The 26,802-nt window shown below is 47.2% G+C and overlaps 1 protein-coding gene across 2 annotated transcripts in view; it reads right to left on the reverse strand.

Moving 5' to 3' along the window:
• Positions 1-26,802, reverse strand: part of LOC128335716 (synaptotagmin-like protein 4) — a 69,127-nt gene that overhangs the window by 35,888 nt on the left and 6,437 nt on the right. For both annotated transcript variants that reach the window (XM_053274398.1, XM_053274397.1), the window contains exons 2-3: positions 13,234-13,786; positions 7,301-7,452 (exon numbers count right to left, since the gene is read on the reverse strand). In XM_053274398.1, the coding sequence (XP_053130373.1) occupies positions 7,301-7,452; positions 13,234-13,334 (253 nt within the window). In that variant the 5' untranslated portion in view covers positions 13,335-13,786. The remainder of the gene's footprint in view (positions 1-7,300; positions 7,453-13,233; positions 13,787-26,802) is intronic.

Consider the following 26,802-nt stretch of genomic DNA (forward strand, 5'->3'; position numbering starts at 1 on the left):
TCTAGGTTTCAGGTTCCCTCCCTGGCAGAATCTCCAAGATAGGGCCAAGAGAGATTCCTGCCTGCAACCTTGGAGAAGCTGCTGCCAGTCTGGGTAGACAATACTGAGCTAGATGGACCTATGGTCTGACTTACTATATGGCAGATTCCTATGTTCCTATGTTCCACTGCTACCGTGCTGTGCTGACTGAGCAGCTTTCAGTTCTCATACATTTGCATCCAAGGGTTCAAAGGGTCTTGTATGGAGGCCCTTGATTCTTGGACACACATGAGGCTTCTCACAGACTTGGCAGGAACGAAGATGGGAAGCCACCATTCAAAAGGTTGTGGAACATGCTCCCCGTGGATATAAGAGGATTGCCTTCCTTGGAGGCCTTCAGGGGAGCCTTAAAGGACCCATCATTTTCATTCATTCAATTTCTATACCGCCCTTCCAAAAATGGCTCAGAGCGGTTTACACAGAGAAAGAACAAATAAATAAGATAGATCCCTGTCCCCAAAGGGCTCACAGTCTAAAAAGAAACATGAGATACACACCAGCAACAGTCACTTGAGGTTTACTGTGCTGGGGCTGGATAGGGCCAGTTACTCTCCTCCTGCTCAATAAAGAGAATCACCAACTTAAAAGCTGTCTCTTTGCCAAGTTAGCAGGGGTATTTTAGCAGGGGTATTTTAAGCCTGGCTCGTAATGATAATTGGTTTTAATTGTAATTTTAATCTGTGTTTGATTGGTTTTTTATTTTAACTGTTATGTAGTTTTGATTTTAGTGCAAACCACCCCGAGCCACTTAAAAAGGGCGGTATAAAAATCACATCACATCACATCACATCACAGCAAATCACAGCACAGCACAGCACATCAGAAAGAAAGAAAGAAAGAAAGAAAGAAAGAAAGAAAGAAAGAAAGAAAGAAAGAAAGAACCAGCAGTGTGAAGTGCTGCTGCCTCCCTGGGTTCAACCCCAGCAAGGGTCCCAGCTCAGTGTCTCTGTTGGTGTAATAATTCAATTCAATTCAATAATGTGTGCTGAGTGATCAAACCCAACTCCAAAGCTAAACAGGATGTGGCAGAAGCAGTTGTGGCTGTCAACAGACATCAATCCATTCCAGGATTTTAACTGTGCTACTTCCTGTTTTGAGTCAAGGTCATCTGATCTGGGCAAACAGAGCCTGCGGCCAAGAGAGCTCATAAAAGGAGATCCTCTATTGTTTGTCCTGGCCAGAAGGAAGCCATCCCTCGGAGGAGCTCGAGGAGCTTGGTGGCACCAACAGAAAAAGAAAAAATTCAACCCAAGCGGGCTTCGGAGGGCGTGTAGTCGTGTAGAGGTATCTCAGAATTGCATTGGGGCACCAGTTCAGCCTCCTTGGAGGACTACAACCCCCATCACCCCTGACTATTGGCTACTCTGGCTGGGGATGATGGGAGTTGTAATCCAAGAACAGCCTTCCATCATTTCACCAAAGAAAATAAGGATAATCTCTTTATAACAATGATAGATATGTGAGCCTTTGTTCTCATCAGACATTGCTCTATTTCAGAGGTTCCCAAACTTGAGTCCCCAGATGAAGACCATTGCATCTGGGGATGATGGGAGTTGTAGTCCAACAATATCCGGGGTCCCTCTGCTATTCCCTCTGCTATATGCCCCATTCATTTTCTTGCAGGGACTTTTCTGGCCTGATGCGAAAAGCCCAGATGGTGCTTATTCTCTGGGCTAAGGACCTGCTAGTAAAACAAAATCCTCACATAGGGTCACATGGGAGCTTAAGAAGCTGCCTTATACTGAGTCAGATCATTGATTCATCTAGTCCAGTATTGTCTACACAGACTGGCAGCGGCTTCTCCAAGGATGCAGGCAGGAGTCTCTCTCAGCCCTAGCTTGGAGATGCTGCCAGGGAGGGGACTTGGAACCTTCTGATGCAAGCAGGCAGGTGCTCTTCCCAGAGCGGCCCCACCCACTAAGGGGAATATCTCACAGCACTCACATGTAGTCTCCCATTCAAATGCAAACCAGGGTGGACCCTGCTTAGCAAAGGGGACAATTCATGCTCACTACCGCAAGACCAGCTCTCCTCCAGGTGTTATAATCAACACATGCACCATCCGTGCACAGTGTATGCGCTGTTATGCATACATCTGTCCACAGGTACAGCTCTTCACACATTATGTTGAATGGACAATTCCTAGCTGTACCTGTATTTGAGAGGGTCTGTACCAGTTTCACTTTAAAATATTATTTATTTATTATTTCTCTGTGTAAACCGCCCTGAGCCATTTTTGGAAGGGCAGTATAGAAATCAAATAAACAAACAAATAATAAAAACGGACATATATTATACAGCCATACAAAAACAAAACAAAAACATATATATGTTTCCCTGAAAATGTAATTGCAAAAAGTTGCTTTCAGTATATCAGACACATCCTGTTTGTGTGTGCAACATAATGCTTGAGCGGGGCTAAGGATTCCAGTGAAAAGAAATGGCAGATCATGAAGACTGAAGTCAGGCCACCCTGGTCTCCATGCTCAACTTATCCAGATTAGTCCAGGCCATGCCAGCCAACAGCGTTCTTCTGATCATGCAGCTCAGCTGTGCATTGCAAAATGTTCAACCTTTCCTCTCAATTTCTTCCCCAGGAAAATGTCAAAACTTAAACTACTGCATCTCGCCGGATGAAAAACATGGGCAAATCTTAACTTTACAGCAATTCAGTCTGGAGATTAGCAGGATTTCTGTTCTGGTAAGTTTTGCATTGTATCTGACTGTTATTAAAGTATTTTGGATATATATATATGCGCAAACAGTGCTTTCGGCATATTAGACATGTCAGAATTCAGAGGCAAATGGCATTCTTCGCTCACAGTTGTCCAACAAGTTCAACGTGCTCAACTCTTTGTTTAGTTAAAGGTTCTGCTTCTCTAAAATTATAACCTCTCCACCAATTTACTGTTTTTTGCAAATTGAGGCCTGAAGAATCCCAAGAGCCGGAAGCATTCAGGTTACTTTATTTATTCTTATGTTCACACAATCACACTAATATCGGTAACCCACATTAAGCCTAGATTCAAACCAGGCCATCAAGGGCCTCCAGGTTAAACACAGGCTCCAAAAGGCACCACCCGTGAGCTCCCAAGTTCTGTGGCCCCATCCTTCTACCTGATCCGATCTCCAGCAGGGGCGTAGATGCTGCATAGAGCTGGGATGTCTTATGGATGTGCCTGCCACAGAATCCAATGGCTGGCTCCCCCTGCTGGTGTCAGACTATTGGCAAAATGTGCCAGCATTCCAGCTTCATTAGCCAAACAGCCATGCTCTGCATAACTTCTCCACAACTTGCTTCCCGTAGACTTTAATGGGGCAGGAAAGCCATAAGAACCTTTGAACTGCTGCTCAGACTTCAGCAGACCAAAGACGACACTCCTCCCAAACAAACCTGTCAAAGTGCATCCGTCACTTTCTCCCAAATTTGCAAAGAAATGTGTGCTATGCAGCTGTTCTAAAGATTGGGGGAGAGGATCAAAGTGTCAGTTTTCAGCACTTTCTAACCTGCTGCAGCTGTGGCATTTTTAAAAAAGAGATCGCCTCAAAATTTGGCACATCTGTAGATCTCATCAAGTAGACCACACACTCCAAGTTTCAAGTTCTTAGCTCAGCCAGTGGCATATTTATAAGCAATAGGATCTGAGGGCTTATAATGGCGGAACCTTTATTTCTGCCACCCACCTCAACTAAAGGGGCACTATTTATTTATTATTTTATTAGTTATTTATTCGATTTTTATACCGCCCTTCCAAAAAGGCTCAGGGCGGTTTACAATTAAACCGTTTCCTACAGTGGTCCTTTAATTTATAGGGAACCAAGCATGGCCGCCGTTGGAGCACCATTGCTGTTTCTATTGGGGAGCAGAAGAAGAGGGCAGGGTTAACTGTGGGATCTTTATCCTCAGCTTCTCTCCCTTTCTGTGACACTATTCCCTGCTAACTGAGCCAATCCCCTGCTAACTTGATGTAAACCGCCCTGAGCCATTTTTGGAAGGGCAGTATAGAAATCAAACAAAGAAACAAATAATGTATTTATTGAGCAGGGGGAGAGCAACTGGCCCTATCCATCCCCAGCACAGCACCCCTCCAGTGACTGTTGTTGGTATCTGCCAGATGTTTCTTTTTAGACTGTGAGTCCTTTGGGGACAGGGAGCCATTTTATTTATTTATTTTCTATTTTTAATTCCTCTATGTAAACCGCTTTGGGAACTTCTGTTGAAAAGTGGTAGTCATCGTCATATTCTATCTGCAACTGGGGCTTCAGGAATGCAGTTTGCAAACATTTTATTTAGGACATTTGTATCCTGCCCTTTCTCCAAGGAGCTTATCTTTACAACAACCCTGTGAGGGAAGTTAGACAGAGTGAGTCACTGGTCGAAGGTCACCCAATGAGCTTTGAATCTGACTTGCCCAGCCCTGGCTTCATACTCTAACCACTACACCACACTCCCCTTGTTCTGATTAAAACAGGTTTCTGTATAAGCATGGGGGGGAAAGTACCAAAGCTACCAGAAAACAACCTAAAGTACTGTTAATCAATCAAAGGCACAACAAAACTTCAGAACAATTAACAGACTAAAAAATATGGCAAGGGAACTGAACATTTATTTCATTAGGTTAGAGCTCAGTGACAGGGCACATGTCTCTGCACACAGAAGGTTCTGTGCAGAAGTGCAGTTCTCTAAGCAGGATGTGGACAAGTTAAGCCAGACTGTGGTGAACCAAATTCTGATCCAGCTTTAAAAATACGTTACCTATTTCCTTGACCAAGCCAGAAGTTCCATGTCATAAATGTAGAACTGGGAGCAAAGTCAGGAAGCGATATACTACATCTTTGCAAACACCCCCCCCCCCCACACACGGTCTTTTTGGTGGTAGCTCCCACCTTGTAGAACTTTATCCCCAGGAGATCTGGCTGGTTCCATCTTTGCTTGCATTTTGCCAGGTTAGGAACATAGGAACATAGGAAGCTGCCATATACTGAGTCAGACCATCGGTCTATCTAGCTCAGTATTTGTCTACACAGACTAGCAGCGGCTTCTCCAAGGTTGCAGGCAGGAATCTCTCTCAGCCCTATCTTGGAGAAGCCAGGTTGTTAAGAACTTTATATTTTGGTTGACTTTCTTCTTTCTTCTCCAGTTTTTATTAAATAGGTTTGATTTGGTTGTGGTTTTTTGGCGGGGGGAGGAGTTTTTAATTGTGCTTTAATTTTTCTGTAAGCAGTCTTGCATTTGACAAGGCAGGCAGCTTAGACACTTAAAAAAAACCAAATAACATTCCAGTAATTGTAGTTATAGTAGTAGTGAATTATGTGTGTACTCAGAACTGGTTCTCACAGTGAGAAAGTGACTCCGAAAAGCAGGACAAGAAGTGCAAGTTGGTTTGCAAGAAGTGAGAATTTAGTATAATGTTGTTTTTCATATTCAAGGTAACCTGCATAATCTCTATCTGCTTGAGTCTTTCCTAACATATATATCATGCTATACTAGTATGTTGTGGGTTTGGCCATCTTGATTAATATGGGTGGGTTCTGCCTCAAGTGTCACCCGATGGGGCTTAGGAATTTAACAAGATGGCATCAACATTCCTTGATAGCTGCGAATCTCTCTTCAGCCTTGGGATGCAATACCCATTAGAATTTGGGAAGGTGATACTTCTTAAAGCTAAGGAGTGGGGGAGAGAGCGTGTTTGGAGCTGTGAGTTGCCTGAAAGCGAACATACCTATCGGTACAAAGGCTCTCTGTGGGAATCATATGCAGGGTTGACAGATGTTCTGCCTGTTTTAGGAGTGTCTGTTTGCTTCCAGTATGCTCTGTTTGAATAGCTGTAAATAAAACAAATATGAGAAAGGGCTGTCTCAGCCAAAGGAAATTAAACCTGGAATTGCCCTGGGAATTGCTTACTGCTCAGGAGAGCAACGTATTTACATATCTGTCGATAGTTTTATAGCATTGTCCACCAATTTGGGTGGCTCCTATAGAAAAGTGGTCTATAAAACATGGGGAACAAATAGCTGTTAGAACCAGTTGCAAATTCTACTTCCTGAATCCTGATAAGCAACCATTTCAACATGTACTTCAGAATGGAGTGTCAGATGAAAACCTCTAGGGATGAGAAAAAGGAGCAAACCCCTCGATTAATTTAGACCCCCCCCCACTTAGAACAGAGTTTCAAAAGGATCATTCTAAAGAATGGGCTAAACATCTCTGATAATTCCAACTGAGCAGGCCTCTAGATTCCTGGAATCAACTGAACCAACAGTTAACCTTTCTTTTTCAAGTATCTGACGTCTTCCGCCCTCACAAAAATAATGCGTCCGGAGGCTGTGCGAACCAGCCCCCTCATATTTCGGCCAAGGCTTAATTGGCCTGTCTCCATGTCCACGTGTATCATCTCCCCATGTGGTTTGTCACAAAAGCACCCTGATAACCAAGTGCCAAATTCAGTCTGGCAGAATCTGGATTCGAGCCCAGCCTTAATGAACTCACCTCATAAAAGCTCAGTCAAGTCATATTTGTCCTGTTTCAGAAACTGGCATGAATTTTCAAGCAAAGTACAAGACAATAATACCTGATTTTTGTTGGAAGGAGGGCAGGGGCTCCAGACTAACACCACCGATTATTACAGTGTGACTGGTCGTCAATGTTCTTTTAGGACAGGAGTTCCCAGCCTGTGGACCTCCAGATGTTGCTGAACTACAACTCTCATCATCCGCAGCCACAATAAATTGTGGCTGGGGATGACAGGAGTTGTAGTTCAGCAACTTCTGGAGGTCCACAGGTTGGGAACCCCTGTTTTAGGACACACACTTCATTCTTTACTCTCTTCTCATTCCGGCATCGAAAGACCACAGGGCATGAAGTAGGGGTGTGCAGAACCGGTTCAAATAGAATCCGCTTTTATTCGGCTGGCCCGGTTTGACTGGCTCGAGCTCAAACCGGACCAGCTCCTCCCAAAGGGGTAGGTCCGAGTTCGAACCAAACCAGGCTCGGTTCTATTTGGAATACACTTCCAAACAGAAGTGTATTCCGAACAGACTGGAATACATGAACCGGGCCGAAGGGGAGGAAGTTTATTCCGAAAAGATTGCCATTACATCCCACAACATGGGGGGAAAATGGTCCAGAGCAGTGAGCCCAAAAAAACCTATGCAATCTGAGGAATGCACAAATTTGCAGCTCACTCAAGACTCTTCATGCCACAGTTGGGAACTGGAGGATTGCCTGAACCGGGTGTGCGGCTAATGATAATGCACTTACGCTCAGTGTGGCTCTTTTTCTTTCTGATTGACACTCGAAGGAGATCAGAGCCTTCCAACGTCTCCTGAAATCGCTGCGCCTTCACATCATGAAACCATTCACCAGTCACAAATTTCTTCTTCTTTTCGTCCCTCAGGGAGTCTTGTAGTCGTCTTACCGAGGATGAAAAAACAAAGCCAGGCTTATATTGATATCTATTTATTTAACATATTTATATACTGCCCAAAACCTGTGCCTATAACCTATACTTAAGCAAATATATATAGACAGGCACATGTATCCTGATTCCGCTCCTGCAATTAGTCGCCTCAGGATGTGGAGGGAGCTATGCATGCAGCGTCTGTTCCATTGCAAGTAATGCAGTGTGGACAGAGGGCCTCTGCGCCCACACCCACACTTTTCTATGTGTCTTTGGTTACACACATGAGGTGAACCTTAGGCTTAATGCACGGTGCCCCTAATTAAAAGGAAAATATCACCAATAAATCTCCCATAATAATGAATATCATGAAACACTGAATCTCATGCTACTCCAACAGATAGCAAGGGGCACTGGCCACTCCCTGCAAATATTTCCTGCTCTCACATTTCCTGCTCTCACATGCCCTTCTGACTTGGCAAAGAGGAACCTTTTAACGCGGGGATTCTCTTGATTGAGCAGGGGGAGAGCAACTGGCCCTATCCAGCCCCAGCATAGCATCCCTCCAGTGACTGTTGGTGGTGTCTATCTTGTGTTTCTTTTTCGTTTGTGAGCCCTTTGGGGACAGGGAGCCATCTGATTTGTTATTTCTCTGTGTAAACCGCCCTGAGCCATTTTTGGAAGGGCAGCATAGAAATCGAATAAACAAACAAACAAACAAACAAATAAAATAAATATATCCACAAGACTCTATAGCAAAGTGTCAGACAATACAGCAAGAGTATATTCTGGTCCTATCGCTTGCATCAATTATTTTAAAAGGCCTCCATTATTTTAAGATGCCTCATTCACTCACTCCTCTAAGCCAGATCAAGACTGCAGAAGTCAGTGCAGCAGCCAGGTAGGTAGGAGACTCCTCCAGCCTCCCAGGAACCAGGCCAGTCCCTTCACTTCTTTCCTGGCCAGATCTCTCCAGATCCTGGCAGGTCTCTCCCAGCCTAGATTTCAGCTGGCCCAATACTGACTTCTCCCCCACCCCCCCAGTCTTTCTTGCCACATGGTCTTGGGCAGGAATTGAAAACGAGCCTCGGAAGCAGGCTAAACAGTTTGGTTTCATCCCAAAGACACATTTATTCACCCAGGCTTTTAATTAGATTCATGGTTTTACATTTTTAATGTTGGTTTTAAATGATTTTAATGTTAATGGTTTTAATTTTTACATGATTTTAATTGTTTAATTGATTTAGTTTTGATTTTAATTGTTAATTGATTTTAATTGTTTTTATTTTGGTGTAAACTGCCCTGAGCCATTTTGTGAAGGGCAGAATATCAATCAATCAATCAATCAAATAAACAAACAAGCAATAAAAAAGACAGTATTTTTGGCCCATTTTCTTCATGATTTTAAAAATGTCTATCAAGCTTCATTAATAAGGTAAAGAAACTAACAACCTTTCCTCAATAAGTTATTATTACTAGCAAAATCCTCACTTCCCAAATAATGTCCCTTGCCACTCCTTTGCGCCCCCAAACTAGTTGTTCTAGACTAGTCACTCCTGAGCAAACGAGATAAGATAGCTCATGCAGACAGATCTCAGCTGGGCTGGGGTTGCAAAACGCATCCCTTCGCTGGACCAGATAGAGGGAGGGACCATAGAGGTAAAACATAGACTTTGCATCTCTAGGAAATGCATCTCTTGCATCTCTAGGAAAGGTTGTCTGACATGCTGGAGGGCTTCTGCCCATCGATGTAGACAGTACTGACCGAGATGGACCAATGATGTGACTCAGTTGGGGTGGAGCTATAACTGGGCAGTCGGCTTCAAAGAACCCGAGCCACCCAGCTCTCCAGAGCCGCCTGGCTAGCCCCTTCCCTCCCCCAAAGATCCGGCAATCTCATTTCCCAGACAGCTTCGTTGCCGGCTGATTATTTTCTTCATTCTCTCCCTTGCTCCAAGTGAAGGAGAGAACGAGAGCCGGATTAACCTAGCAGCAAAAGCAGCATTTGCTACGGGCCCCACATTTTTGAGGGCCCCTCACTAAATGCTTGCAAGTTTTTCTCCTTTTCCTATAACCTCCTCTCGTGTCTGGAGATCTCTCCTCCTCTCTGCTTCTGCAATCCACCCTAGGCAGGAAAAGAGCTGTTGCAGTCTTAGTGCTCACCGGTCACTCAGCAGCATCATTCATTCCTGTTGAAGGGAAAGTTTGCTCTGCTGCCCAGGCAGTGTTCCAAATGGTGAAAAGCCGGGGCTTGCAGCAAACCAAAGGAAATAGCCTGTCCATTTCTTGGAAATTTCTTGTCACGCTCGCTTTCCTTACAATGCTGGATGAGATGGTGATGCCCAAGTCCCACCACCCTGCCCCCGGTACCCTGAAAGGTGCTAATAGCCTTATCTGCTGTTTGTACATTAAAATAGTAGTTTTTTAAAAAGCCGATCCAAGGAAAAACCATCTGCTGTTAATATCAGAGCAAGATTTACTCTGGGGATCAATTTGAATAAGAATATTTGTTTTTATTTGTTTCATTCATTCATGACTCAGTGAATTACTTTACAATGCAAGTAGATAATTTATGTTTTAATATTTATGTGCATTTTTAAAATTTAGGGCCCCTTTATAACAAATGCTACAGGCCCCGCACTAGCTTAATCTGGCCCTGGAGAGAACAGAGAAAACACCCAGCCAGCAACAAAGCTGGCTGGGAAGTGCACTCCGGAGGGCAGTGCTGACTCTTCCGGATGCTGGCCACACCCCCTGTGTGTGACATCACAGGCAGGGGGCGTGGCTGCCGTGCATGAGAGGGTGCTGGGCAGGGGCGTAGCTAGGGCAGAGGGGGCCCATGTTCGCCCCTCTCTCTGGCGGCCCCTCGGAGTGAGGGAGATAATGAAGAAAGTCAGGAGGGGTGAAGATGGGGGGCCCTCAGGAGCTGGGGCCCCTGAGTTCTTTGAACCCTTTTGCTCAGTTATAGCTACACCCCTGCCGCCAGGGAGTGGGGAGAACAGGAGCCCACTGTCCCCTAGCTATGCACCTGGACTCAGTAGAAGGTAGCTCTGTTTCCTGGGCTTACTGAAGCGATGTCCTACACCATTAGAATATTTTGTTGGGGATCAGGCTGTAGCACAGGGTTGGAGGCAGTTTGCCTTGTCATCTGAGGCTGTGCAGAAAAGGTTTTCCAGGGAATTAAGGACTAAGAAGATACGATGCAGCTGTCATTGTCTAGGGACACTCGGTCCTATTATTCTATCCTGCTAGGTGTTCGCAGGTGAAATCCTGCAAAACTTGCTGGACCAGGGACTACCTTGGGACACAAGGCACTAGAATGAGAATGCCACAGGCTATAATAGTGCAGTCACGCTCACTTCAGTTTCCCAGAAAGCGAGGGTTTTTCTACACAGTCAGAAGGTAAAGCCACCACAGGCATAGGAACACAACAAGCTGCCTTATACTGAGTCAGACCATTGGACCATCTAGCTCAGTACTGTCTTCACTGACCGGCCATGGCTTCTCCTAGGTGGCAGGCAAGAGTTTCGACTCTCTCAGTCCTGTCCTAAGAGGTGCCAGGGAGGGAACGTGGAACCTTCTACCTGAAAGCAGGCAAGTGCTCTTCCCAGAGTGGCCCCAACCCCTAAGGGGAATATCATACAGTGCTCAGACATGTAGTCTCCCATTCAAAGGCAAACCAGGGTGGCCCCTGCTTAGCAAAGGGGAAAATTCATGCTTCCTAGCACAAGACCAGCTCTCCTCCCCCAGCATGATAGAGACCCAGCTGGAAGGTGATCTTGAATGGGCATTGCTAGGGGATGATGGGATTTGTAGTCCCACAACATCTAGGGACCCAAGGCTGAGACACCCCCCTGACCCGCTCCAAAGGTGTTTCTAGAATTTGCAAACATTTGTATATCGCAAGCTTAATTTCATCCCTTAATCTCTGCAGGGGACAGTCCCTTCTGACGGGCAGATGCATTTCTCTCAAGGGTCAAGCCTGTCCCAGGCAGTTTTAAGGAGGAGCAAAGATTCCTTTAAACACTCCAGTCTGAGTGTTTGCCTAGTGTAAGATGCAGGCATGGGTCTGTTCAGTGCTTGAATTAGAGGGTGAAGGCAAGGGGGCTCTTAATGTAATCCCTAGGGACCACCCCCAACTTTAATCAGGATGTGCTCACCTTGCAGCCTTCTAAAGACCGCAGCTCACAAAATTTCAGGAAACTGGGTCCCCCTGTTCTTTCCATTCTGAATGTATACCCACCCCCTTCCCCATGGAAGGAAGCCTGTCCTTCCATGCTTAGCATCTCCCCTCTCTTTCTGTGGGGTACAGCCACAGAGGAGTAGATGCCAACGCAGGTACAACAAATCTGTTTCAAAAAGACAGGCTGGCCAAATTCATTTACTGAGGATCAGCTAGACGGGCAGTCTTGAGACCTCTTTTTTTAAAAAAAACCAGCTTGGTTCACACAACCATTCAAATCTAGGTTTGATGTGAGTTACTGACATTCGTGTGATTGTGTGAACCCACGCCAAGATGAATCTCAGAGTCATCTCAGGTCATAAACTCAGGAATCTCAGGTTCATCTCAGGTCCAGGGTACTTAAGAGAGCACAAAGGAGGTGAATCCTTATGGCTATTAAGATCATCTGAGGAGGTTAGGTTACAGTTGCCACCGGCTTGTTTGATAGTGACTCGGGCTTGGCCTTCTCTGTGGCTGCCCCCAAGGCTTTGGAATGCACTCCCTGTCAAAATAAGAGCTTCTCCATCTCTGATTGTGTTTTAAAAGACCCTTGATGCACTTGGTTTCTCAGACTTTTAAGTAAAATTAACTGTAAACTGTTTGTTTTCAATTGTTTTTATTCTGTTGCATTTTAAATTATGTACACTGCCTAGAGATATACACATGAAATATAGAAATATGGTATAGAAATATGATAGTTAGATAGATAGATACATTTTGTTCAGTAAGGCTGAACAAAAACTTTTAAAAACAGTACTTGAATTGCAGTCTGAATGTTTTTAAGAAGGACCTGAAAGCATAGCTGTGTAGCCAGCAGAGGCGTAACTATAGGGGGGGCAGGGGGGGCACGTGCCCCGGGCGCCATCTTTTCTGGTCACGTGGGGGGCGCCACCATGACCAAATTTTTAAAAAAATTTTTAAAACTTTTTGTTAATACAAATGTTTCCTGCTCAGTGCAGCAGCGCTGCAGCAGTCAAGGGAGCACGTTGGTGCCCCCTTCCCCACGAGCGGTCCCTTCCGCGCCGCCTGCGCCCCCCCATTGCTTTGCTGGCACCTGGCGGCCAGTCAGTGGCCTGGCTTGGCGGCGGCGGTGGCGGGCGCTTGTGAGGAAAAACCTAAGTATAATGTAGTATGTTGGGGGGGCAGCAGGGGGGGCGTGGTGGTGGGGGGCGCCATTTCAGTGCTTGCCCTGGGTGCCGTTTTCCCTAGTTACGCCTCTGGTAGCCAGGCTTTTAGTTTATAGATTTTAAAGCTTTGGGTTTAAGAGTTTTTATTTGTATTTTTAAATTGTTTTAATTGTGTTAAGGCTTTCATGTTTTTTAGATTGTGAACTGTCTGGGGACTTCTTCGTATTGGGTGGCATTGAAAATGTAATTAATTAATTGCTTGATTAATAAAACTAAAACAACTAACTTTGGTATGGGTTCACACAATCACACAAATGTCGGTAACCCCCATTAAGCCTAGATCCAAACGATGTATGAACCAGGGCGTCGAGTACCTCCTGGCTATCCACAGGCTCCAACAGGCGACCCCCACGAGCTCCCAGGTCCCGTGGCCGCAGCCTCCTACCTGATCCGATCTCCATCCTTTTTCTTGAGTTCGGCATCCCTCTGCAGCACGGCCATCAGCTTGCCGTACTCCTCTTCCGTCAGAAAGCTGAGGTCCAGCATCTTCCCCTCTGCGTGCTTCGGCCAATCAAGGCGCCGCTGGCTCAGAAGCAACTCAGAGGGCTGACAAGGCCATGGGCAGAGTCTTGGCCCGAGAGTCTGAGGGATACCATGCAGTCCGAATTAGAACGTGTGTGTTTTGGGTGGGGTGGGGCAGAAGGACTCTTTTATACCAGCATTGCTCAGAGAAGCACTCGCTGCAGGAGCCAAGCCTGAACTTCAGGGCACAGGTCTTTTCTCTGGCGCTGCGGTCCTCTACGCTGCATGCCTGTGTGAGCTGAAACGGTCCCTCGGCGGGGTTATGTCCAGGTAGTGTGTCCATGCACAGGTGGAAATCTAAAGAAATGTCTCAAAAACCATGAGAAGCCGACGTCTGGCTGCCGGCTTTATGGGTGCCGGAGGGAATCAGAGGGCAGGAACGCCAGCCGTTGCCCTGCAGTCTGGTCCCGCCGTCCCTGCAAAGGAAACGGAAACAAAACCCTGAGATGCTGTTTGAGATAAAGGCGACATGTGGCGATCGCTTCTGTGCACCCGGGATGTTTACTCGTGCCTGAGCACATGATCTCAAGCAAGCCACCCTTAAATTTTTTTAAAAGCCTGCCAGGGCTCCAGAAGTAATATCAGCCCAACAGTGAGATCCAACCTCAGTAAAAATGGCTGGGTGGTGGTGGGGGAAATGGTAAGCAGAGGCCTTTGCCAAGTGTCTTAATGTGTGTGTGTGTTGTGTGTGTGTACACAAACACAAACATATATACACACACACACATACATATAGACACAATATACTAAGGTCATATGTGGCAAGCCCCACCTCTGTTGCAGCCCCAACCAATGAAAATGTGGGGGTGGGGCTTTCGCATAGAACCTGGCAGGCGGGAGCAAGTGGGGGGGAGGAAAGGCCAGGCATCAAGCGATTCAGCTAATATATATATTACTAATATATATATTAGTGGGGTCCAAACGAGAAGAATTGCTGGGAAATCATCTTGACACACACACTCTCTCTGTCTCCCCAGAGGCAAACTGCTTCTGGAGGTGGGGCAATTTAGATCAGGAACATGGTTGGAGGCACTCAGGGCTGCTTTCTCCATCTGATTCAAGCCTCCTCCCCTGCAAGCAGGGCCTTGTCCGAGGGGAATTTCTCCCGGAACCCCACACATGGAGGTGCCCCCGCTCCAACGCATGGTTCACTATTTGAAATGAGCAGAACAATTCTTTTCATTCAAGGTTGTAAAATCAACCAGTTAATATAACCCCAAGATCATGAGTTATTTCAGTATTTCGGGTTACTGCATCGACATGGGCTGCAGAGGCTGTCCTACTTTATGTTATGGATGCGGTGGAACGTAACATTTGTGCAGCTATATAGTGAGATATATACACACACACACACATACACACAAAGGTGAAACTCAAAAAATTAGAATATCGTGCAAAAGTCCATTAATTTCAGTAATGCAAATTAAAAGGTGAAACTGATATATGAGACAGACGCATTACATGCAAAGTGAGATAAGTCAAGCCTTAATTTGTTATAATTGTGATGATCATGGCGTACAGCTCATGAAAACCCCAAATCCACAATCCCAGAAAATTAGAATATTACATGGAACCAAGAAGACAAGGATTGAAGAATAGAACAATATCGGACCTCTGAAAAGTATAAGCATGCATATGTCTTCAGTACTTGGTTTGGGCCCCTTTTGCAGCAATTACTGCCTCAATGCGGCGTGGCATGGATGCTATCAGCCTGTGGCACTGATGAGGTGTTATGGAAGACCAGGATGCTTCATTAGCAGCCTTCAGCAATTCTGCATTGTTTGGTCTCATGTCTCTCATCCTTCTCTCGGCAATGCCCCATAGATTCTCTATGGAGTTCAGGTCAGGCGAGTTTGCTGGCCAATCAAGCACAGTAATCCCATGGTCATTGAACCAGGTTTTGGTACTTTTGGCAGTGTGGGCAGGTGCCAAGTCCTGCTGGAAAATGAAGTCAGCATCCCCATACAGCTCATCTGCGGAAGGAAGCATGAAGTGCTCCAAAATCTCCTGATAGACGGCTGCGTTGACCCTGGACTTAATGAAGCACAGTGGACCAACACCAGCAGATGACATGCCTCCCCAAATCAACACAGACTGTGGAAACTTCACACTGGACTTCAAGCATCTTGCATTGTGTGCCTCTCCATTCTTCCTCCAGACTCTGGGTCCTTGGTTTCCAAATAAGATGCAAAAGTTGCTCTCATCAGAAAAGAGGACTTTGGACCACTGAGCAACAGACCAGTTCTTTTTTTCTTGAGCCCAGGTAAGACGCTTCTGACGTTGTTTGTTGTTCAGGAGCGGCTTGACAAGAGGAATACGTCATTTGAAGCCCATGTCCAGGATCCGTCTGTGTGTGGTGGCTCTTGATGCACTAACTCCAGCCTCAGTCCACTCCTTGTGAAAGTCCCCAACACTTTTGAATGGCCTTTTCCTGACAATCCTCTCCAGGCTGCGGTCATCCCTGCTGCTTGTGCACCTTTTTCTTCCACACTTTCCCCTTCCACATAACTTTCTATTGATGTGCTTTGATACAGCACTTTGGGAACATCCAACTTCTTTTGCAATTACCTTTTGAGGCTTTCCCTCCTTATGGAGGGCGTCAATGATGGTTTTCTGCACAACTGTCAAGTCAGCAGTCTTTCCCATGATTGTGATTCCTAATGAACCAGACTGAGAGACCATTTAAAGGCTCAGGAACCCTTTGCAGGTGTTATGGATTGATTAGCTGATTGGAGTGGGACACCTGGAGCCTAGACTGTTGAACCTTTTCACAATATTCTAATTTTCTGGGATTGTGGATTTGGGGTTCTCATGAGCTGTACGCTATGATCATCACAATTATAACAAATTAAGGCTTGACTTATCTCGCTTTGCATGTAATGCGTCTATCTCATATATCAGTTTCACCTTTTAATTTGCATTACTGAAATTAATGGACTTTTGCACGATATTCTAATTTTTCGAGTTTCACCTGTATACATATATACACATACATATATACACACACACACATACATATACATACATACATATATATACACACACACGTATACATGTATACACATATAATGGCCGCACTGTTTCACAATCCCATTTGCACGATTTTTGCACTGACACAACTACATACACATTATGCTCCACCGCGTGCATAACACTGCTCAGTAAGTCAGCCAGAGAGAAGAAAGTAGCAGGGGGTAGGTGGGGTCTCAAATCAACCTCCTGCCCCAGGCATCTCAGAGTCTTAAGCCAGGTGCTTTAAGCCAAAATACCCCCCTGTCCCAGATATCCGATCATGAAGGTCCCAGCATCTTGTTTCGGCTGGCCCTGAGAAAGAGGGACTCTTTCAAGCTGCCAGGCTCAGCAAAGCAGTCACAAAGTTTGTAGGTCAGAGAGCGAAAGTCATCCTTTTTTGGACTTTCTCGTCAGAGCAGAATCATGCTCAACTTTGTCCAGAACTCTCCACCATCAAATTCATTTACCTCTTATTGCGGAGAACACACAATGCCCCTTGCCGCCTCCAAAGGAAGTTGGAGAAGTCTGAACTGAAATGGGCTTCTCTAGTACGAATCAGGAACTTCTCCAACTTCCTCCCAAATGACTTGTTTTGGGCCATTTCCGATGTCCCCGACCCGACATTGCACAGCCCTAAGCCTTATCACCTCAAAGTTGGTTGCATAAATGTATGGTACTGGCAGATAAACCATATTGCCATTTCATCGAAAACACCAAATAGGTACCCTCAATCTACATTATTACTTTAAACGGCTATGCAGTACCTCACTCTAAATTAAATATAGGCAGTTCAAAAACGTTCTGCTATATAACATTCCAACAAAAAGACGTGACAACTGGAATCCTTGGCTCCAGCACTGGTCTGGACTTCAGGAGAGGTTGAGAAGATGCTGAAATCTCTCCCCAAGAAAACTCATCAAGGGAGGGCTGAGAAGAAACTGCTCCCTTGTTAACACGAACCTGCCGTTTCACTCCCGTTCTCAATTCTGTGAAACTCACATTGTCCGGCAGGCAGAAGTAAAAAGACAAGGCGTTCACACGGGCGGGCAGGGCAGCGTGTGGGCCAGGAGGGAGGCTGGTGAGATTCACCTTCCCCCCAGATGGGTGATTTCATGTTCCTGGGAGCGCGGACTGTGCTCCCAGATAAGCAGCGCTGCACGGCGCATGGAGCAACTCTGGAGCAATGCATTGTGGGATTCCCGGAGGCTGGGGTGCACTGGAATCCCACAATGCACTGGGCAATGTGCACAATGCATTGGGGGATTCCCCCAGGAGACGGGGGCTCTAGGTGGAAGCAGCCTGGATTTGCACACAAGCAGGTAGCTTGGCTTAAGGGAGTGCTCAGTCACTCCCTTAACATCGGCTAACAGCTGAGAGAGGCAGTAGGGGTGTGCAAACCGGCTCGAATTCGAGCCAGTTTGATGTCGAGCTGGTTCAGTTCGATGGCGTGGGGTTGAACCGAACCACCCCGTTTGGTCCGACCCCAGACTGATCACCCCCTGAGTTTGCGGACCTTTTTTTGTAACCCCCCGCAAGGTCTGCGACCCCCCACCTCAGACAGGACTGAGCTGTTGGGGGGGTTCGAGGGGGTGCCGGACTGAACTGGCCTGGTCGGGTTTGAGTCTGGTCTGGACTCGATCCGAACCGGGCCAGCTGGGTCCATGCACATCCCTACTAGGCAGCACTGCCCTGCCAGGATTGGGCCAAATCCTGCCAGTTTGCACACACAGCCTAACCAGGCTAGGCTTTCCTAGCCTGGGTTAACCTGAGCGCGTGAGAACAGCCTCAGAGATCTGCAGCTATTTGCTTATCATATGTGCTGTATTGTGCGCTCAGGCACAGAGATGACGCTTTGGTACAGCCTGCGCATTTCCTTGGTAATGTTTATTGTGCCTGCTTCTGTGCCTTCAGCTGCCTCAGGGGGAAAAAAAAAGAACTTCTATAAGATGGGATGGCCATCTCCTGCTAGCATGCCATTGACTTAATAGCCCCTCTAGAGGATAAATGAACTGGCAAATGCAGTGCGTTGTCATCTAGACAGATATTTGCCTCTGCATCCCCTATCTAAGCTTTGATGCCTTTGCTAGCCATTATGATGTGAGCAATTTCAGCAGATGGGGGTTCAAATTCCTAAGATGCCAGCCCATTTGTTCAGGCAGGAAATTGGAAACCATGCCGGCAGTGAGCTTGCTTCCCGTAAAACATGCCCCCACCCCCCAGCCCCGCCATCCAAACTTTCAGAAAACTCAGAAAGTTCAAATTCTAGGCTCAAACTAGTTTCTGAAAACCACTCTGCTTTGTAAGTAGGAGTCAGGGTGCTCCAGTGATGTAGCTACAAATTCAGAAGAGCAGGCTCTCTCCGTGACAGCCATGCCCCATAGCTGTGGAACCTAGGAAGCTGCCGTATACTGAGTCAGACCATTGGTCTATCTAGCTCAGTATTGTCTACCCAGACTGGCAGCGGCTTCTCCAAGGTTGCAGGCAGGAGTCTCTCTCAGCCCTATCTTGGAGATGCTGCCAGGGAGGGAACTGGGAACCTAGATGCTCTTCCCAGAGCAACTCCATCCTCTAAAGGGAATATCTTACAGTACTCACACTTCTAGTCTCCCTTTCATAGGCAACCAGGGTGGACCCCAGGGGCGTAAATATAATAGGGCAAGGGGAGACAATTGTCTGGGGGCCCACTGACTTGGCCCCCCCGAGGCAAGTCACATGACTGACTCCTCCAGCCGCGCACCCACCCGGGTTTCCTTCAGTTGTATTCATCCTCCGAAACTGATGTGAGTGTCAAGACCTGGAGCTCCCAGAACAGCATGTCTTTCTCTAGTACCATTCAATGACTTGCAGAGTCCACAATTTACAAAACCTTTTAAAAAATAATTTAGGTTGGTGTTCTATTGTGGCACATAGTGTGTTTATATCTCTATCTATCTATCTCTATCTCTCGCTATGCTTTTTGTTACCACTATTCAGCCTCAATTAAGATTTTTTTACTTCATGAGCTGAACTTCAGTGGGGGGGGGTGTACATTTTAAAATCTTGTCTCTGGGCCCACTCCAACCTTGCTACACCCCTGGTGGACCCTGCTTTGCTAAGGGGACAAGTCATGCTTGCTACTAAAAGATGAGCTCTCTTCTTCTGTGCCAACCCCAATGGCTTACACCCCCTTAGATATATGCAATTGGGGGGGGGGTTTCTGTTACAGGAATTATGTAGGCTCAAGGGAATGTACCAGAACCAATGACAGGGAATGCCCATCACAATGCATTGGTTCCTTCCAAATGGCCATAGGAACCCATGGCCACAGTGGGCAATCCCTGTCATTCGTTTTAGGATGTCCTGATGTTAGTCCACTGTAGGACTTGCATTCTGATGGTCCCAGGTTCAGTCCCTGGCAGCATATATCTCCAGGTAAGAGTGGGGAGAAACTCCTGCCTGTGACTTGGGGGAGCTGCTGCCAGTCAGTGTTCAGTGCTCAGTCAGTACTGAGTTAGATGGACCAACGGTCTGACTCAGCATAAAGCAGCTCCCTTTGTTCCCATGACAGGAAGAATGGTCATAAAATCAACTGTAGTGCTCTATTCAGTGGTGTTGTAATAAACTGCTGGAATAGCAAGAGCAGAGAGGAGAGCCAGTCTTGTGGTAGCAAGCATGATGTGTCCCCGAAGCTAAGCAGGGTCCACCCTGGTTGCATATGAATGGGAGACTAGAAGTGTGAGCACTGGAAGATGTTCCCCTTAAGGGATGGAGCCACTCTGGGAAGAGCAGAAGGTTCCAAGTTCCCTCCCTGGCAGCATCCCCAAGACAGGGCTGAGAGAGTTTCCTGCCTGCAACCTTGGAGAAGCCGCTGCCAGTCTGTGAAGACAATCCTGAGCTAGATGGACCAAGGGTCTGACTCAGTATATGGCAGCTTCCTATGTTCCTATGAACATTATTTCCATGTAGAAAGCAAAGGCCTTTGGGTGGCTGCTGAGAACCTGCAGTGGAAAAACTTTGCCTCTGTAGGCAAGTGGCTATTTTTCCTATCCCTTAAACCACCCCTGGCTCTCCCAGGTTTCAAGCTGGAGTCTCTCCCAGCCCTACCTGGATATGCTGCTTGGGGACTGTCTGCATGCAAGCAGATGCTTGACCACTAAGTTATGCACCTATCTCCTAAGGGGAATATTTAACCAGCAGAAGGTTGCTGGTTCGAATCCTTGATGGTGTGTTTCCCAGACTATGGGAAACATCTATATCAGGAAGCAGCAATATAGGAAGATGCTGAAAGGCATCATCTCATACTGTACAGGAGGTGGCAATGGTCAACCCCCCCTGTATTCTACCAAAGACAACCACAGGGCTCTGTGGATGCCAGGAATCAAAATCAATTTGACGGCAAACTTTACCTTTTATCTTTACATGCAGTCACCCCATGCAAATGCAAACCAAGGCAGACCCTGCTTAGCAACGGGGCACACTTCATGCTTGCTACCACAAGACCAGCCCTCCACCAGCTCTCATATCTATATGTTTTACAAAATCCATGCATCATCCTCAACTCAATTTTTTTTGTTTTTTTTTTAAATGAAGCCAATAAGCACCTTTGTTCTCAAGCCCATTCCGGCAAAGTTAATAAATAATTGTTGCTCACAGAGAAGTCATTTGTAACCTTAAACGCCGCACTAAGAGACATTGAGATCCCGGACGCTGCCTTTCTTTTTCCTGTGCCCTTGTGTGACTTGACTGCTTGGCTTGCCGTGGGTAGAAGCAATTTCTCAAACAATTGAATTTCTGGCAAAACACTCAGGGCAGAAACTGCTTAGCCATTCCAGGGAGGGGTGGAGTAAAACCAAGCTGTCAACAGCTCCTGAAACATTGAGGGCATTCCACATGGAAGGATTTTCTTTAAAAAGTCAGGCTCACATCACATCAGGGCTTGCCAACAACGCCCCCCCCCACCCCGATTGTGTTGCTAATCTCTGTTTCGATCCACGATAGTCCCAAAATCAGACGGGGGTCTAGCACCATCAGTCCAGACAGCACAGTCCAAAGCTGGCTTCCATTTTTGCCGGTGAATCTGCAAAGTTTTTTGTCCTGAGAGACAACTCACAAAGAAGGGATATTTCCTTGTGGGAGAGCTGCTTGGTGGAGATAAGAGGAATGTTGGAAAATAAAAAGGAGCACCCCAGACTGGTCCCCAGTTATTAGCCTGTTTGAGTTGTCACAATGCACTGTTGATTTTGCCAGGGTCTTTCCACCTTAAACATAAGAACATAAGAACAGCCCTGCTGGATCAGGCCCAAGGCCCATCCAGTCCAGCATCCTGTTTCGCACAGTGGCCCACCAGATGCCTCTGGACACCACAGGCAGGAGTTGAGGGCATGCCCTCTCTCCTGCGGTTACTCCCCTGCAACTGGTACTCGGAAGCATCCAGCCTACAGCCCTCTGACTAGTAGCCATTGAGAGACCTCTCCATGAAATTATCCAAACCCTTCTTAAAGCCATCCAGGCTGTTGGCTGTCACCACATCTTGTAGCAGAGAATTCCACAAGTTGATGATGCGTTGTGTGAAAAACTACTTCCGTTTGTTGGTCCTAGATTTCCCGGCAATCGATTGCATGGGATGACCCCTGGTTTTAGTGTTATGGGAGAGGGAGAAGAATTTCTCTCTATCCACTTTCTCCACACCATGCATGCTTTTATAGACCTCTATCATGTCTTCCCGCAGTCATCTTTTTTCTAAACTAAAAATCCCCAGGTGTTGTAGCCTTGCCCCATAAGAAAGGTGCTCCAGGCCCCTGATCATCTTGGTTGCCCTCTTCTGCACCTTTTCCCGTTCAACAATGTCCTTTTTTAGATGTGGTGACCAGAACTGTACAGAATTGTAATTGCACACCTTCTTGTGCTGTGATGTGTGTCGACTGTCCTTGGACAACAGGAGCTGTGAGAGATCAGCAGGCACCGATACCCTCCTAAGTATCATCTGAAGACTCCCGTGTCGTCTGAACTGATGCCAATAGAGAAGAGGGTTGATTTGCACGTTGAGAGTTTAGTCTTGCAAGTATAGCCAGATCTTGCACTGCTACTTCTGATGGACACCATCATCTTCAGTGGCAGACGCTGGAGCTGGGACTCCATAGGCATGGCCTCTCAACACCCCTACTCTCTAACTCCACAAGGGACATTAGGAGTGGAGTTAGAGAGTATAGGAGTGCCCTCCCCAACTTTCCTCTCATTTACTTATCACTCTTGCTATTGGTAGACTGATTCTCTTCGGAGGCTCCCTTCTTCTCTTTGTTATTTTCTTCTTCTTTCCACCATGAGGTAGCTAGTACAGGGTGCAGGCTTTCTGTTCAAGTCTGTAACTTCTTAAAATGGGAACATAAAGGTAAAGGTAAAGTTGTGCCATCGAGTCGGTGTTGACTCCCGATGACCACAGAGCCCTGTGGTTGTAAAACGTATAGATGAGAGAGCTGGTGGAGAGTTGCATTGTCCCCCTTGCTAAACAGGGTCTGCCTTGGTTTACATTTGCATGGGTGACTGCATGTAAAGGTAAAAGGTAAAGTTTGCTGTCAAGTCGATTTTGATTCCTGGCGCCCACAGAGCCCTGTGGTTGTCTTTGGAAGAATACAGGAGGGGTTGACCATTGCCTCCTCCCGCGCAGTCTGAGATGATACCTATCAGCATCTTCCTCTATCGCTGCTATCGCTGCTGCCCGATATAGGTGTTTCTCATAGTCTAGGAAACAGACCAGCGGGGATTTGAACCGGCAACCTCTTACTCCCTATGTAAGTTGCTTCCCCGCTGCACCATAGGAAGCTGCCTTCTACTGAGTCAGACCCTTGGTCCATCTAGCTCAGTATTGTCTACCCAGACTGGCAGCAGCTTCTCCAATGTTGGAGGCAGGAATCTCTCTCAGCCCTGTCTTGGAGAAGCTGCCAGGGAGGGAACTTGGGACCTTCTACATGCAAACAGGCAGGTGTTCTTCCATTGAGCCATGGCCCCATCCCTTGAGGAGAAGATCTTATAGTGGTCACACATGAAGTCTCTCATTCAAATGCAAAGCAGGGCACACCCTGCTTAGCAAGAGGGCACTTCATGCTTGCTACCAGATGACCACCTGCTTTAGACTTTAAGCAACTGCCTCCAAAGCTCCTACACCAGCGGTGTTCTCCTCATACTGGGTTCCTCGGCTAAATAAGGGGTTAACTCAAATTCTTCCCTACAGAAGTTAGCTGTGGGTATCTGTAACTGGTGTTTTTTTTTTTTTTTAACATCATTCCAATATGGGTCTCCCCCCCACCCCCAGGCACCTTTTTTTGCTTCTCTAACTACTTTGCTATTAGTCCCTAACCTGGGACTAACTTGGCATGTTAAAAAAAAAAAAGTCAGTTACATTATGAGCTAGGGAAAGGAAAGAAAGAGTATGAAGTCATTCACACAACACACTGCGTTCTACCCGGGTTTGGGAGCTGTGTGTGCTCCCAGTTTCCAGTTGTGTGGAAGCAAGGTCGGAGGAAAACCTGGGTAGAGGTGAACGGGGAGATTCTCACGATCCACCAAAAGCAGGCGAAGGGAGCCTAGACCACTTTTGGTGGATCGTGTGCTGCCACAGGCCCCCTCCCCTTAGACGAGGTTAGCGGAGTGAGAGCTCGCAGCCTGTCCTACATAACAGGGCTTGGGGGAGGATAAACAGGTGGGGAGCCATGAGAACAGCCCTGAGCTCTTCGGAGAACGGGTGCAATAAAAACAGTATTAATCAAATAAGCAGAGTTGAAGAACTATTCGTTGAAACAACCTGGCCCCAAACAAGCGAAGCCGACGTGCAAAGAGGTGGATTCGTGTGAACTGGCCTGCAGTGAAGGTCTTCATTCACCACAACAAATGAGGTGAGCTCGAAATCTCTTTAAAATTGCAGTTCTGCAAGGAGGAATTGCTGACCTGGCACGGGTCAGCTGGAAACAAAGAGGGCTGTGTGGTTTATCGCAACAGTCGCCCGTGAGAGTTCTTCCAGTTCCCCCTGTGCTTTTATAGCCCGAGGGTCAAGGCCTACTCTGTCAATATCTAGAAATAATCTCACCCAACAGAAATGCTTCTTTGAATGCTTTTATTGTTTCGCATTCAGCCGTCTCCAAATGAAGCCCTTGCAAAGTAAGTCAGTCCTTCCCCCTGTGGCTCCTAAGGAAGCTGACTTTCACTGAGTTGGACCCTTGCTCCATCTCGCTCAGCACTGTCTACCCTGACTGGCAGCGGCTTTCCTGGGTTTCAAGGAGGGGCCTTTCCTAGCTCAACCCATCAGTTGCAGAAGCTTGGCATGGAATGATCACAAATATTCTAACTGCTCAGGAAACAAAGCCGTCAGACTATTTGTAGACCAAAATCTGTGAGGACAGGGGAAATGGTTGGTTTGGCGGGGTGGAAAGTAGTGATGTGCACGGTCCGGAGAAGTCCGGACTGGCACCGAAGGGGGGCCTTGTTTTTAGGGCGGGGAGGGCTTGCTTAGCCCTCCCGCCTCCTTGCCCCCGCCAGCGCCCGTATTTTCTAGTATAGGGGCGCTGGAAACCAGCCGCCCCCCCCGCCGCGGCGGCGAAAGAACTCCCAATGCCAGCCCTCCCTCCCTCCCAGCTAGCTGCCCGCCCGCCCGCCCGCTCGCTCGCTCACCCGCTCACCGCATAGGAAACGAGAGGAGCTCCGGCACAGAGCTCCTCTCGTTTGGAAGGCCTCCGGCCTAATGGTGTTTTGTGCGCACGCGCGCATGCGCGCGCCACAAAGCACGCCATTCACCGGAGGCCCGGTCTACCCGCCGGGAAAGGGCCGGGTAGACCGGGCCTCCGATCGCTGGGTAGACCGGGCATCGGAGGCCCGGTCTACCCGGCCCTTTCCCGGCGGGTAGACCGGGCCTCCGGCGAATGGCGTGCTTTGCGGCGCGCGCAAAACACCATTATGCTGGAGGCCTTCCAAACGAGAGGAGCTCTGTGCCGGAGCTCCTCTCGTTTCCTATGCGGTGAGCGGGCGAGCGAGCGAGCGAGCGAGCGGGCGGGCGGGCAGCTAGCTGGGAGGGAGGGAGGGCTGGCATTGGGAGTTCTTTCGCCGCGGTGGCGGGGGGGCGGCTGGTTTCCAGCGCCCCTATACTAGAAAATACGGGTGCTGGCGGGGGCAAGGAGGCAGGAGGGCTAAGCAAGCCCTCCCGCCCTTAAAGGCATACCCCCCACCCGGACCCGAACCAGGCAGGGCCGGACCGGTCCGGCAGTTCGGCCATTCTTTGGAATGGCCGCCGGACCGGTTCGGGCACACTACTAGTGGAAAGTTCACATGTCCCCAAGTAGGGTTGTCATGTCCCCCGGAATTTAGGGTAGCCCCCGGATTTTGGCTCCTCCACCCGGCTGCTAAATTCCACCCAGATTTACATGCATTTCAAATGCGCTGCTCGGATTTTACTTTGGATCTGAGCACATGGGAGGGCAGAGAAGGAGGGGAAAGCATACAAATCTGTCAGATAAATAAAATGCAAATTAGTTGTTGCATAATTTGCATAATATGCATATTAGGCCACCCCGATTTGGGACGCTTGACTGTGGCAAATCTATCCCTAAGACAGGAACTGTTTTCTAGCACAGAGGCCTGGGAAGAGATCCCATGAGGTAGGGAATCTAAGGAGCAGGAAGCCCAGAGAGAAGATGGTGGAAGAAAGGTACAAAATTACCAAGAGAGTGTAAGGGAAGCACAGGTAAAGGAGAAGTTAGTTTGATGAAAAAGCAGAGGAGACCAAGAACTGAGGCCACAAAGGACTTTATAATAAAGAAGTGGGCAGCTTAAATGCATGTTCTTAATTTGATCTAACTAGTCAGTTCTGCTTCGGACTTCTAGACCAGGGGTTCCCAACCTTTGGTCCTCCAGATGTTGCTGAAATACGACTCCCACCCTCCAACCAGCCACAATACTTTGTAATTGGGGATGATGGGAGTTGTAGTTCAGCAACATCTGGAGGACCAAAGGTTGGGAACCCCTGGTCTAGATATCTTTTATGGATATTGTCCATTAAGTGTCACATTGCTACCGATCCCGATGATGATGATGATGATGATGATGATGATGAAGATCAAACAGACTTTATGGGGATGAGGAACTCCTAAATACACCATTCTCATTTAGCTATTCTGGCGTAGCAGCAGGAACAAAATGCTTGTTGATGGATATTATAGAGCGGATTATTTTTTCTTGAGTGAATCCAGCTCCTGTAGTTTAAACATTTGGGGGAATTGTGTTGATTCTATAGGTGGAGGCTGTTGATCTAGTCTAGACCACAGGATGTAGGCTCTTGCCATTTCCGTATTGGTCGATCACAAACAAGACGAACCCAACGGGGCAGTGAACAAAACTCCAAGTTGCTGTCTGATGTGGCACTTAAAAGGAACGTTACATTTCCTGTGCTGCCCATTTG

This window comes from Hemicordylus capensis, chromosome 11, assembly GCF_027244095.1.
Source record: "Hemicordylus capensis ecotype Gifberg chromosome 11, rHemCap1.1.pri, whole genome shotgun sequence".
Lineage (NCBI taxonomy): Eukaryota > Metazoa > Chordata > Lepidosauria > Squamata > Cordylidae > Hemicordylus > Hemicordylus capensis.